Source organism: Corylus avellana, chromosome 8 (genome assembly GCF_965113065.1).
Source record: "Corylus avellana chromosome 8, dhCorAvel1.hap1.2, whole genome shotgun sequence".
Classification (NCBI taxonomy): domain Eukaryota; kingdom Viridiplantae; phylum Streptophyta; class Magnoliopsida; order Fagales; family Betulaceae; genus Corylus; species Corylus avellana.
This window is the reverse complement of record NC_142497.1, coordinates 16,276,134-16,289,004: the sequence shown is the minus strand read 5'-3', so window position 1 is coordinate 16,289,004 and position 12,871 is coordinate 16,276,134. Positions and strand designations below refer to the sequence as shown.

The 12,871-nt window shown below is 34.7% G+C and overlaps 1 protein-coding gene across 1 annotated transcript; it reads left to right on the top strand.

Annotated features, from left to right (window-relative positions):
* The first annotated feature begins 4,148 nt into the window (after positions 1–4,148).
* LOC132177272 (beta-amyrin synthase-like) lies at positions 4,149–12,296 on the top strand. Its single transcript, XM_088518898.1, has 17 exons — positions 4,149–4,367; positions 6,169–6,354; positions 7,543–7,632; positions 7,785–7,982; positions 8,318–8,402; positions 8,560–8,726; positions 9,629–9,820; positions 9,908–10,021; positions 10,211–10,330; positions 10,415–10,537; positions 10,631–10,729; positions 10,934–10,990; positions 11,126–11,316; positions 11,398–11,575; positions 11,703–11,783; positions 11,880–11,963; positions 12,074–12,296. The coding sequence occupies exons 1-17, from the start codon at positions 4,167–4,169 to the stop codon at positions 12,194–12,196; spliced, it is 2,289 nt and encodes a 762-aa protein (XP_088375024.1). The 5' UTR covers positions 4,149–4,166; the 3' UTR covers positions 12,197–12,296.
* The last annotated feature ends 575 nt before the right edge of the window (positions 12,297–12,871 follow it).

The following is a 12,871-nucleotide window of genomic DNA, read 5'->3' as shown; positions in this document are numbered from 1 at the left end:
ACTACTTAATTTTCGTAGAGGAATATTAGTCCTTGTTTAATTAGAATAATAACTATTAAAATATTGAGAAAATGTATAATAAATTTTTGAGTTAACCTTCCAAAATTTTAAAATTTTAAAATTTTTTGTTTTCAAAAATTTACTCCTTGGATTAATGGAAATGACAATAAAATTCTTGCCATTAAAAATTGTTAACAGCCATTAGTCAAATTCAAAACGCACCGTTTTACCTCATTAAAATATTAATTTTTTATTAATTTAATTTTAAAATTAAAAATTAAAAATAATTCCAAAGAGATCGTAAAAATTTTCCAGATCTGGATTGGAAGAAAACGGTGTTGGATCATTGGGTGGAGGAGGTAAAGATGCAGTTGTTGGAATGGCTCGAGGGGGAGGTGGGGATGCCACCGAAGGTGTAAGGGATGCTTGCAGAGGAGAACCTCCTAGTGGTGGTGGCGGTGGCAAAGATAAAACTGGAGGGGGTGATGCTGGCGGAGGGGCAGATGGTGGGGGTCATGCTGGTGGCGATGGCGGTGGTGAAGTTGATGGTGGGGTTGAAGTTGGCGGAGAAGGTGGCGGTGAGGTTGGAGGTGGTGTTAATACCGGTGGGGGTGAAGCTGGCAGGGATGGAGGAGGAGCAGCAGGGACTGCCGGTGGAGGAGACTGAGGAGCTAGAGTTGAAGGGGTTGAAGGGGATGAAGGCGCTGGGGTGTCAGTAGTCTGAGTAGGGGTAGTTGAAGAATTCGACGGAGTAGGGGAAGAAGGTGGTGGTGGTGAGGACCGTGAGGTTACAGGGGAAGTTAGTGAATTCACAGAGGAGAGGAGGGAGGGGTTGTGGAGGCCATCTTCCTATGGATCTCTCCTAAGTCCTAACAACGACAATGCACTACTACAGTTCCATTGTCATATTTGAATGATTAGAGTAATCACAAACATCCAAACCTCCAATTTTTCCTCAAAACAATACATCATTACAGAGCACAATCCAATGCCAAAAAAAGTCTTCCTCAAACCAAACAAAGTAAAAAACACTCAAATTTTCTCAGTATTGACAACCCCAGAAAAAACCCAATTCAATCAAACCCGGCGCTACCAATCTACTAGAATCCCTTCTTTAGATGTGCAATTTTGATGTAATTCCCTTTCTGAGAAGGACTATTGAAATTGGGCTCTTGAGTCCTGTGTATGAGAATCCAACATCTTAAGAGACAATGTTATGCATGCCTCTGCTAGTGTGTTTTAGCCATCTTAAACATGTTGGAATCTTTTGAAGCCTGTGGAATTTTTTTAAACCTTTATGATGCTTGCTGTAATTTTCCTTGCCCTCTGTTTATTCGTAAGGATAGCTATGGGGCTGTTCCATGGTTGGTCTATCTATACCTTAATCTGGCCCAAAAACGCTTTTTCCATTACCTTTACAAGTGACTGCTCTGCTTTCACTGTACGAATTGTGGAACCTTTTGTTCAAGTTAGAATCTAAGATCTGATCAACTCTCTTTGTACTTGGGCAAACGTTAGCTTGGCTGAGGGAAACAACCAGATTCTCCAAATGTTGACATTTGACAAGCTGAAAAAAATCCCATATACCAAAAATAGAAAGAAAAAAAAAATGACTAAGCAAAACCCATTCAGAAAATCCTTCTACCAACAAAACCCAGACCAAGAAACCAAAAACTTTGAGCAATGATTAGATCGACAACAGTCTCGTTTTCTCCCTTTGGTAATCGCAGTAGAGACCCTGAAATTGTAAAGATAAAAAACCATCAAGATATAACAACAAGAACCAGCAGTAAAATTCTCTTTTTCTTGTTCTTCAACCTAAAAAATCAATTTGAAGGCAAGAAGTCACAAATTGAAAATCTACCTGAGAAATCAATTGTTCTCCAACAATTGGAGAAGGCACCACCGAAGCCAAACCACCGTTGATGTTGCCGGAGAGATTCGAGAGCTTGGGTGTGTTTGCCGGAGTTGGGGCAAGAAGTCGTGAGTTGACAAAAGATTAATTTTTTAATTTTTTTTAATTTTTAAAATTAAATTAATAAAATATTAATATTTTAATGAGGTTAAACGGTGCGTTTTGAATTTGACTAACGGCTTTTAAAAATTTTTAACTGCAGGAATTTTATTGTCATTTCCATTAACCTAGGGAGTAAATTTTTGAAAAAAAAAAACTTAAGGATTTTAAAATTTTGGATGGTTGACTCAGAGATTTATTATACATTTTCCCTAAAATATTTATTAAAAAAACAAAAAAAATGATCTAGGCACATTAGCCAAATGGAATGACTCGACAGCCCCATAGCTAGCCTGTTAAACAAATCACTTCGTACACTAGACCATCAGCCTAATATCTTCCTTATTGACTCACAATATTTCAACTGGAAGGACTTGTGGTGGCTACAAAAGATGCCACTTTATGGTGATTTGCATCGACTCTTGAGTCTTTGCCATTTTGTTGTCATCCATGCACTTCTCACCAAATGCTAGTCTTCCTAAAAGAACAAATTCAGATCGCTGGCTCTTAAAATGAATGTCATGCATGGATGGATGCCGAAGGAAGAACCCCCTCGCCATGGAGAAGGGACAAGCAGCTTCTGTCCTACGGGTGGTTCCGCTACTTTTATTTGGCCAAAGGAGGCTCAATCATCCTTCCATTTTTTATTTAAATGATGTGTAATAATATGATTAACATTGATGTGACATATTAACAAATTCAAACAATTTTTTTTAACAACATGAACTTATTATTATATTTTTTTAGCTTACCCACATTAAAAAAAAAAAAAAAAAAAAAAAAAAACCTCATTGTAAATGCAAATTTCCAGAAAAATAAGGGAGTTGTTACCATTTTTCTCTTTATAGAGGGAATCATTAATTCCTAACTACCCAAAAATTAATTTTACATGTCATTTTCCTTTTTATTTTCTTTTTGATTAGTTGTATATTAAAACAGCCGTACCTTATACAAATGAATTTTGGTATTAATATATAAGGCTCATAAAAAATAGAAATCATCCCTATATTTCATGATTTCACATTGGAGAGTTTGACAAATAAGTACATTTTTCATTCAACTCTATTGGTAAAGAGACTCTTATGGTTCATATTTTAATTGGGGTTAATAACTTTTTTAGTACCTGAGTTTTTATTTTTTTATTTTTTCCCCCCTGAATTTTAAAATATGACAAATCTAGTACCCGACCTATGGGGAAAAGACAAAATCAATACCTCTGTTAGTTCCGTCAGTCCTACTTAACGGGTTTTGTAGGAAAATCAACAAGGAAAGCTTGGAACTAGTCTCTAAAATTACCCGAAAGAACTTGGACATGTAATAGTGTCTGAAAAAAAAAATTTCTCGTCAACTCGGCAACACATTATTTTCCTTGTTTTCTCGGCAACCAAACAGAGGCAGCTCGTTTTTTTTTTTTAATTAATTATTTTTACTTTTTAGGGTTCCAAACTTTCCTTGTTGATTTTCCTACTAAACCCGTTAAGTAGGACGGACAGAACTAATGGAGGTATTGATTTTGTCTTTTCCGATCCCCATAGGTTGGATACTAGATTTGTCATGTTTTAAAACTCATGGGGGAAAAAATAAAAAAGTGAAAACTCAGGTACCGAAAAAGTTATTAACCCTTTTAATTGAATATAATATATTATTGTAATTATTTGAAATTATGGAAAATAATAATAATTTTATTGAATTCTAATCAAATTTAAAATAAGATCGTGATATGAATTTAGCAAATTTTCTTAATAAAAATAAATTCTAATTATCTTTTTAATCAATTTTTGTTAATTTTGTTTCCGTGAACTAAAGTCTTATTGTGCCACTCACCCACCGGTCATTAAGTGCTCTAAAAAGTACGTACCCAAGGTACGTTTGAGCCCACATATCACAAAAAGTTATTGATGCACCCTAACGCATATCCCACCAATTGTGGCTTATGCTGCTTGAAATGCGATGTTTTTGGGGTCCAAAATGAGAGATTGAAAAGTTCAGGGGGTTTGTAAAATTGGGTGAAAGTTTAGGAGGTCAAAGTAAAGTTTTCTCTATTCAAAAGTAATGCAGGTAGAACAACTCTACGTCAGATCGTGCATTCCGTCTATAAAAGGCACTGAATATTTTTCTAACACGAAGAAACTGGCCAGGGTGGAAGAATATCATGTGGAGGCTTAAGATAGCAGAGGGTGGAAAAGGCCCTTATATCTTCACCACAAACAACTTTGTTGGAAGGCAGATATGGGAGTTTGACCCTCATGCTGGTACTCCACAAGAGAGGGCTGAGGTTGAAGAGGCTCGGCAAAATTTCTACAACAACCGGTTTCATGTGAAACCTAGCAGTGATCTCCTATGGCGAATGCAGGTATTCCCATCTTCTCTCTCTCTCTCTCTATGATCCTCTACACACAAAACACAAAACAGCAAGCTACTTTCTTGTTCCTGCCATGTTCACAACAACCTTTCCCACCGCATCAAAATCTGTGTCCAGATAGAAAAAAAGCTTGACCATGACTGCTACGAACAAAGCAGTTAACAAGAAAAAGTCAATAAACTAATTAACCAGAACAAAACTCACAGCTAAAAACTAAACCAACCAATTAACTATACAAAATCAGTTACCCGACGTGGAGTTTGGTTTTGTATTCGACCCAGTTTGACGTTAGAAGCCATATAATTTAAATGAAGCACCATCTGATCACTAAGTTTTTGGAATGCTCTAAGTTCTACTTGGTGTATTCACTAAGTTTTTGGCCGCCCTGTCGGTGTCGGACAGTGACAAGGCGGTTACGGTCGGAAGTCGGCCGGTAGGCGGCACTCCGTTTTTTGGCCCAGGCCTAATGCCACATATATTTACTGTAATTTAAATTAAACACAATTATAAGTATTTGGTAATTTATTTGAAATAAGGCATTATTTGTGGAATAAAAATTAGAATTGATTTTATTCTGATTTCTTTTTCTTTGATGGGAGGAAGGTAAAGTTTCAATTTAGACTATATATATATATATATATATATATATGCATGTTAACCTATCTCTCTTTAGCTCTTTTATCTTCTCACCAAACTAAATAACATGAGTAGCAATTTCTTTTTTGAAGTGAAATTAAGGTTTTTAGGGAAAACTTTGACCTCTTTAACAAACAAAAGGTTTAAGGACAAATGGAGATTAAACTCTTAACTCCAAAGACTAGCTTCAACGCTTAGAAATATTGGCTTTGTTTGGCAAAGCCTTTTTTTTTTCTTTTATTATTGTTCATGCACAATTTTTCAAAAAAAAAAAAAAAAAAAAAAAAAAAAAATCAACATCAAAAGTCAAAACTATTAGTCCTTGTGTTGATTTAATTCAGTTCCAAAATCCAGAGGTTACTGTCCACGGGCTCAAACACTGATATAGAATGCTCTGAGTCAAATCTCCACTGCGCATAATGTAGATTCATGTGTCATGAACGTTCTTGCAAAATTTCAGCTCAATCGGACTACAAATGCCCATCAATCGGATCTGTTGATCAAGGCTGGACAGCATTTCCAAAATGCAGGCCATGTCCGGACCGGGTGCTAGGCTGTCCGGACAGGCTTTCCAGCAAGCATATTTTTGCTCTTCAAGGCCCTGTCCGGACAGCCCATTAACATGTCCGGACACCCCGTACCTATGATGCCCAAAAACGTGTTTTTAGTGGGCCTAGGTCTATAGTTTAATGTACTGATATATATATATACATTATTATAGAAGAGAGATGTACGAATTTTCGTCCTCAGAGAGTTCGTCGGAGTCTGTGCTAAGAGAGACCATATGTGATGAGCGTTAAATTGAATCTCTTAGAGTTTTAGTTATTGTGTTCACAGGTCATGTCAATAATTAGTACTAGCCCTATATTGTGTGTCGGGTTCAAGTCATGTTGGAGTATGGGTATAAAATTATATAGATCAACTTTAATCCAAACCATTTAATTAAACAAATTAGATCTCTTAATTGTAACATGTTGATTTAATACTAAATTTGTATCAAATTTAGAAGTCGTATAAATATTATATAAAATATTCATAATATCATGATATATTGTAATCTAGCGGCTTTAAAATTCAAAATATCATGAGACATCTAATAATTCAGAAATTGTTTACTATAATATATATGCTCATTTCTGTGTCAAAATGATCGCAGTTTCTTAAGGAGAAAAACTTCAAACAAACAATTCCCCCTGTAAAGGTTGAGGATGGAGAGGAAATCACATATGAAAAGGCCACAGCTGCACTAAGAAGGGCCGTCCACATCTTTTCTGCCTTGCAGGCCAGTGATGGCCATTGGCCTGCTGAACTTTCTGGCAACTTGTTTTTCCTTCCACCCTTGGTAAGACTCATAATCGTTAACAATGTTTTATTTTTTTTATTTTTTTCCAATGTCATCATTATATATATTTACGTAAAAATTATATACACCAAGAAACTTTTTGTGACATCAAGATCACAAATCATCAACAACATAACGGCCTTTACTAATCAGGGGTAGAACTACCCTAGCCTTGGGGCGCTAGTCCCCTAAAAATTTTCAAAATACTTCAATTTTGGTTTTTTTTTTTTTTTTTTTTTTTTTTTGGGATTGAACCTCCAAAATTTTATTTTTGGGAAAAGTCTACATTCCCCCTTCAAACTACCACATAATTGACAATGTCTCTCATAACTTTCAATTGTTACAATGTCCCTCCAAACAACAAAAAATTGTCAATGTTCTTCCAACAACGAAACTACCCTTAAAAAAAAAAAAAAAAAAAAAAAAAAACTAAAACTACTAAAAAAATTACAAGGGGTGGCCAATTTGCTTTTTTTTTTTTTTTTTTTTTTTTTTTTTTTTTAAAAAAAAGAATCCTTTTTATAAGAAAAAATTAAAAAATTTCGTTTTTTTTTTTTAAAAAAAAATTTGTTTTATAAATTTTTTTTAAATAAAAATTTCCGTTTTAAAAAAAAAAATCTTTTTTTAAAACAGAATTAAGAAAAAAATTCCAATTTAAAAAAAAAAAATTTGGTTTTTAAAAAAATAAAAAAAATTCATTTTTAAAAATAAAAAAATAATAATAAATTTTTTTTAAAATCGTATTTTTTAAATACATTTTTATTTTTATTTTTTTTTTGTATTTTATAGGGGTATTTTTGTCTTATTGAGAAATTTATAGGGGCATTTTTATCTTTTTGCTAGTCTTGGGAGGACATTGACAATATTTTGGTAGTTTGTAAGGACATTGTCATAATTAAAAGTTTGGGAGGACATTGCCAATTGGGTGATAGTTTTAGGGGGATATATAGACTTTAACCATTAAATTTTTACCTTAAGATTTTTTTTTTTTAGTTTTGTCCTGCCTCATCTAAAATTAATTTTTTTTTTAGTTACTAAAGATATTTATCTCTAAAACATCTTCCAAGATAGACCAGACTATGAATAGTATCATTGGATCAATGAGGACATGCCTACCTTCGACTTGTTTTGGTTTTCATCTTGATGAAATTGTTAATTGTATTCTTTTAACCCAAAAAAAAAATGCAGGTAATGTGTTTGTACATTACAGGGCATCTTAATATTGTGTTCCCTGCAGAGTATCAAAAGGAAATCCTTCGATACATATACTATCATCAGGTGCATATTCTTGGAAGCATCACATGTCAATTATGCAAATAGGATTAGATTTTTTGTTGAAGTACTTGATTCCTTTTATTTTGTGTGTGTTTTTAAGCTGTCATGTATGTTTAACAAGTATGCTGTAAATTTTGCATATTAATTGTATGTAGAATGAAGATGGTGGGTGGGGATTACACATAGAGGGCCACAGTACCATGTTTTGCACGGCTCTCAACTACATTTGTATGCGTATACTCGGGGAAGGACCTGATGGTGGTCAAGACAATGCTTGTGCAAGAGCGCGAAAGTGGATCCTTGATCATGGTGGTGTAACACACATACCTTCTTGGGGAAAGACTTGGCTTTCGGTATGATCATGTTTTGTAAATCTTTTGAGTAACTATATATTCAATAGTAAAACTATTCCGGGATGACCAAACCCAGAAAACTATTCCACTAAATAAAAGAATAAGTTGGAACCGAATTAATACAAAGCTTGGAACAGCAAGTTTTGTCTAACTTGAGATTACTTCTTCCACTGGCTAGTTCAAACTGGTAAATTTTCAGTTCGAACTTAGAACACAAAATTGAACTAAATGAAAAATCTTAAGTACACTATTGTCTAATTGAAATAAAAATTACAACAAAGTGATCATTGTTTGATGATAATTAACTCTAGTATGCATTTTTCGCTTTGTTGTAGATACTTGGTGTGTTCGAGTGGATTGGAACCAACCCAATGCCTCCGGAATTTTGGATGCTTCCTTCATTTCTTCCCATTAATCCAGGTTTGTACATAAATGCTTACTACGTACATTATACGTACATCCAGGTTTGTACAATTTTTAATTGAAAGCCTCTATTAGGTAGAGGTTTTACTTTCTTCTTTTTGATGATTAAACTTGCTACATATTGCTTATCAATTTGCTTTCCCCTAAAATGCAGCCGAAATGTGGTGCTTTTGCCGCTTGGTGTACCTGCCCATGTCATACATTTATGGGAAAAGGTTTGTAGGCCCAATCACACCTCTCATTCTTCAATTGAGAGAAGAAATCTACACTCAACCTTACAATAAAGTTAACTGGAAGAAAGTGCGTCATCTATGTGCAAAGGTAAATTTTTCTCATGGTTAATACTCACTCATTGCTACATATGCTTTTCAACATTCTTCTATAAGAATATAAATTAAATAATTAAATTCATTTATTTCTATCAACTTAAGCTTTTAACATGATATCATAACAAAAGTCCTGAGTTCAGGATCCGGATCTTCCCCAATCTATTTTGGACTAGAATGTATCCAATTAATGACTAAGATTTTTGAGATATTGGGCCACAAATGGGACACCTGTCCTATTAATACATAAAAATAAAATAAAATATTCTTTAGGATTAAAAAAAATAATAATAAAAATAATGGAATGGCCAGCTGGCCACCCCTATTGGCCATATGGGGTGGCTAGTCTGGGGTGGCCGAAGCCACCCCATGGCCCTTGGGGGTAGCCAAGCCACCCCCCAAGGGTCAAATGATAAAAATAAAATAAAATAAAATAAAAAAATTGCCCTAAGGGTGGCCGGCCACCCTAGGACCAACGGGGGTGGCCCAATGTCACCCATTCTACAATATATATTAAAATACATTCTAATAAATTAACCTGAAAATAAAATTTATTTTTTATTTGTTATTGAAGGCTGACGTGGCTTATTTGTAGCATTGGGATTTCTCTAGGGAAATCCCAACCGTGAACTAGATACTCTCTAGTCCTTCAAGGACTGGAAAGGATCCGTTTCTTTGAGTTGAAACGTTGTCTCCATTATTCATCTCTCATTTCAATTAAATACTTTATGTGTTGGGTCTCACTTATTAGGAAAAAGTTTGAACCTACACATAAGGGAGAGTGTTAGAATATAAATTCAATGATTAAATCAATTGCTTCCTATCAGCTTAAGCTTTCGGGGTAAGTGTTGTTTTAACATCTTCCAAGACATTGGTTACGCAATATTATTGTTACAGGAGGATCTCTACTATCCTCATCCTTTGATACAAGATCTACTTTGGGATAGTCTATACCTATGCACTGAGCCTCTTCTCACTCGTTGGCCCTTTAACAAATTGGTAAGAGAGAAAGCTCTTCAAGTAACAATGAAGCACATTCATTATGAAGATGAGAATAGTCGATACATCACCGCTGGATCCGTGGAAAAGGTAATGTTATCAAAAATAAAGGGAATCCATGGAAAGCATATATTTGAGCTATATAACACTACTCCTAAAGCTATTTGCATTGAACAGGCCCTATTTATGCTTGCTTGTTGGGTTGAAGATCCAAATGGAGATTATTTCAAGAAGCATATTGTAAGGATCCCAGATTTCATATGGGTCGGTGAAGATGGAATGAAGATGCAGGTTAGTACCCATATTGTACAAAAACATTTGTACAACCTTGTTTGTGTGTTGAGCATTTGAAATATAACTATTCAAACTTGAGTATAAACCCCGAAAGCTCTTGTTTTGTAGCTTCAAGTCTGTAAGTCTTAAGTCTTTGCAAGGAAATGGAAGAGACAATTGACTTTGATATATTCCATTTGTATGAAGGGTTGTGGAAGTCAAGCATGGGATACCAGTTTCGCTATTCAAGCTTTACTTGCTAGTAATCTCACTGATGAAATTGGACCTACACTTGCGAGAGGGCATGACTTCCTCAAGAAATCTCAGGTTTGATTTTCATTTCTGAATTCAGCTCTTCACCACAATATTCATTCAGACTAATTACGCCATTTTCTCTTAAAAATTGTGAAGGTCAAGGACAACCCTTCTGGAGACTTTAAAAGCATGTACCGTCACATTTCGAAAGGATCATGGGCTTTTGCTGATCAAGACCAGGGATGGCAAGTTTCTGATTGCACTGCAGAAGCTTTTAAGGTAATTAACTTTGTTTAAATGTGTCAATGGGGTAAAATGTTACACCTTTTCCCATAATTAATGTGTTCCTCACCAAATTCTTTTCTATTTCAGTGTTGCATGCTTTTTTCCATGATGCCACCAGAAATTGTTGGTGAGAAAATGGAACCCGAGCGATTTTATGATTCTATAAATGTGATACTTTCTCTACAGGTAAGGATTAACTTTCACATTGTTAAATCACCAGTAATCTCAAAAACATAAGTTGATGAAAAATGATTGGTTTTAATTATTTAAATAATATTTGAACATTTTTTCTCACGTGTAGGCTCAAATTACCCTTTAATAAGTAAGGCCCAACACTTGGTGTTTGTTTTAAATATTTCATTGCATTCATATCATTAAGCTCTAATGCAGAGTAAAAATGGTGGTTTATCTGCGTGGGAACCAGCAGGAGCCCAAAAATGGTTGGAAGTAAGTACCTTAACATATTGAAGTGTCCTTGAAATATGCTTATGGAATACTTTAAAACTATCTAGTACTTCTAAATTCACCATTTTTATCGTATATTAATGGAAATTTTCTCTTTTTTTTTTTTTTTTTCATTAGCTCCTTAATCCCACAGAATTCTTCTCTGACACTGTCGTTGAGCATGAATACCTTGAGTGCACCGCATCAGCAATCCAAGCTTTAGTTTTGTTTAAGAAGTTATACCCCGGGCACCGGAAGGAAGAGGTCAAAGATTCCATAAAAAGTGCTGTGCGATTCATCCAAGACATACAAATGCCTGATGGTTCATGGTTTGTTCCTCCACTGGTTTCTTAGATATTTTTCGGTTTTTATACCAGAGAAATCTATTGCATGATTAAGCATTTCCACAGGTATGGAAATTGGGGAATTTGCTTCATATACGGTACATGGTTTGGACTTGGAGGATTGGTTGCAGCTGGCAAGACTTACAACAATTGTCCAGTTATGCGCAGAGCTGTTGATTTTCTACTAAGAGCACAAAGAGATGATGGTGGTTGGGGAGAGAGCTATCTCTCATGCCCAACCAAGGTAATGTTTTAACACGTATAATTCTTATTTGTTTTTAAGAATCTTTAATAACATGTTTTATCTTTCTAAGATTTGGCAGATGCTAGATAATAAAACTATAAAGTACTCTTTGTGCTTGATTATATAGGAATATGTACCTCTTGAAGGAAACCGATCAAATTTGGTACAAACTGCATGGGCAATGATGGGTCTCATTCATGCTGGACAGGTAGACTCCATGGTTTATATATATTATGCTGTCATTAATTGTCATATGTTTTGATCCTGCATATTCATTCTGATGTTAAAATTGTATTTGCAATAGGCTGAAAGAGACCCAACACCTCTTCATCGTGCAGCAAAGCTGATAATTAATTCTCAACTGGAGGATGGCGATTTTCCTCAACAGGTACCTCTCTTTAAAACATGAATTTAGTTCAGAAAGAATATATATATATATATATTATGCTTGAATTTTACCTTCAAAGCTTCGTAACCATTGATCACTCTTTCATACAGGAAATACTTGGAGTCTACTTAAGGAATTGTATGCTTCACTATGCAGCATACAGAAATATTTACCCATTGTGGGCTCTTGCAGAATACCGCAATCATGTCCCATTGGCATCCAAAAAAAATTGAATCAATTAGTGAACTATATATATATATATAGCTCAACCAGCCAATTATTAATTCTCTTACTTTCTCTTTAGCAGCTGTTGATGTGTGTAATAAGTGTCTAAACACAAAGCCACCAAAGATAGATGGGATTAAGGAATATTATACAATGTTGTACCAGCAATTGAGTTGTACCAGCACGTGAATAATATGCAAGAAATTCCCTAATTATATTAAAGTGTGATCCATATGCACATGTATTTATTGTGATTTATAGGTACGAGTGTTCGGTAATTTATTCCAAATTAATAAGAAATGATGTAGTTCTACAACACATAATCTTCTCTCTCCAACTTCCAACTTACATCCATTTCAAGTTTGAGCAGCTAAAGTCATTATTCTTAACTTCCATTCCAGATTTTCAAATTCATTCCAACTACCACCCTACACATAATTTGACCCCCAAATTATCAAAATCCATTAAGAGTTCAAGCCTTCCAAAAATTTGATGGATGAGTTTTTCTTCATTTGGGATGCGAGGAAATATTTAACAAAACTATCCAATCATTTGAACCCTAATATTAGCATTAAGCTAGGGGAAATTTCTCGAAGTTCTCAAATCCAAAACAGAATAAAACATATGCAATACAAAATGTAATCTTCTTTTCCTCTCCTCAGAGCTTGTTTGGGCCTGCGGTT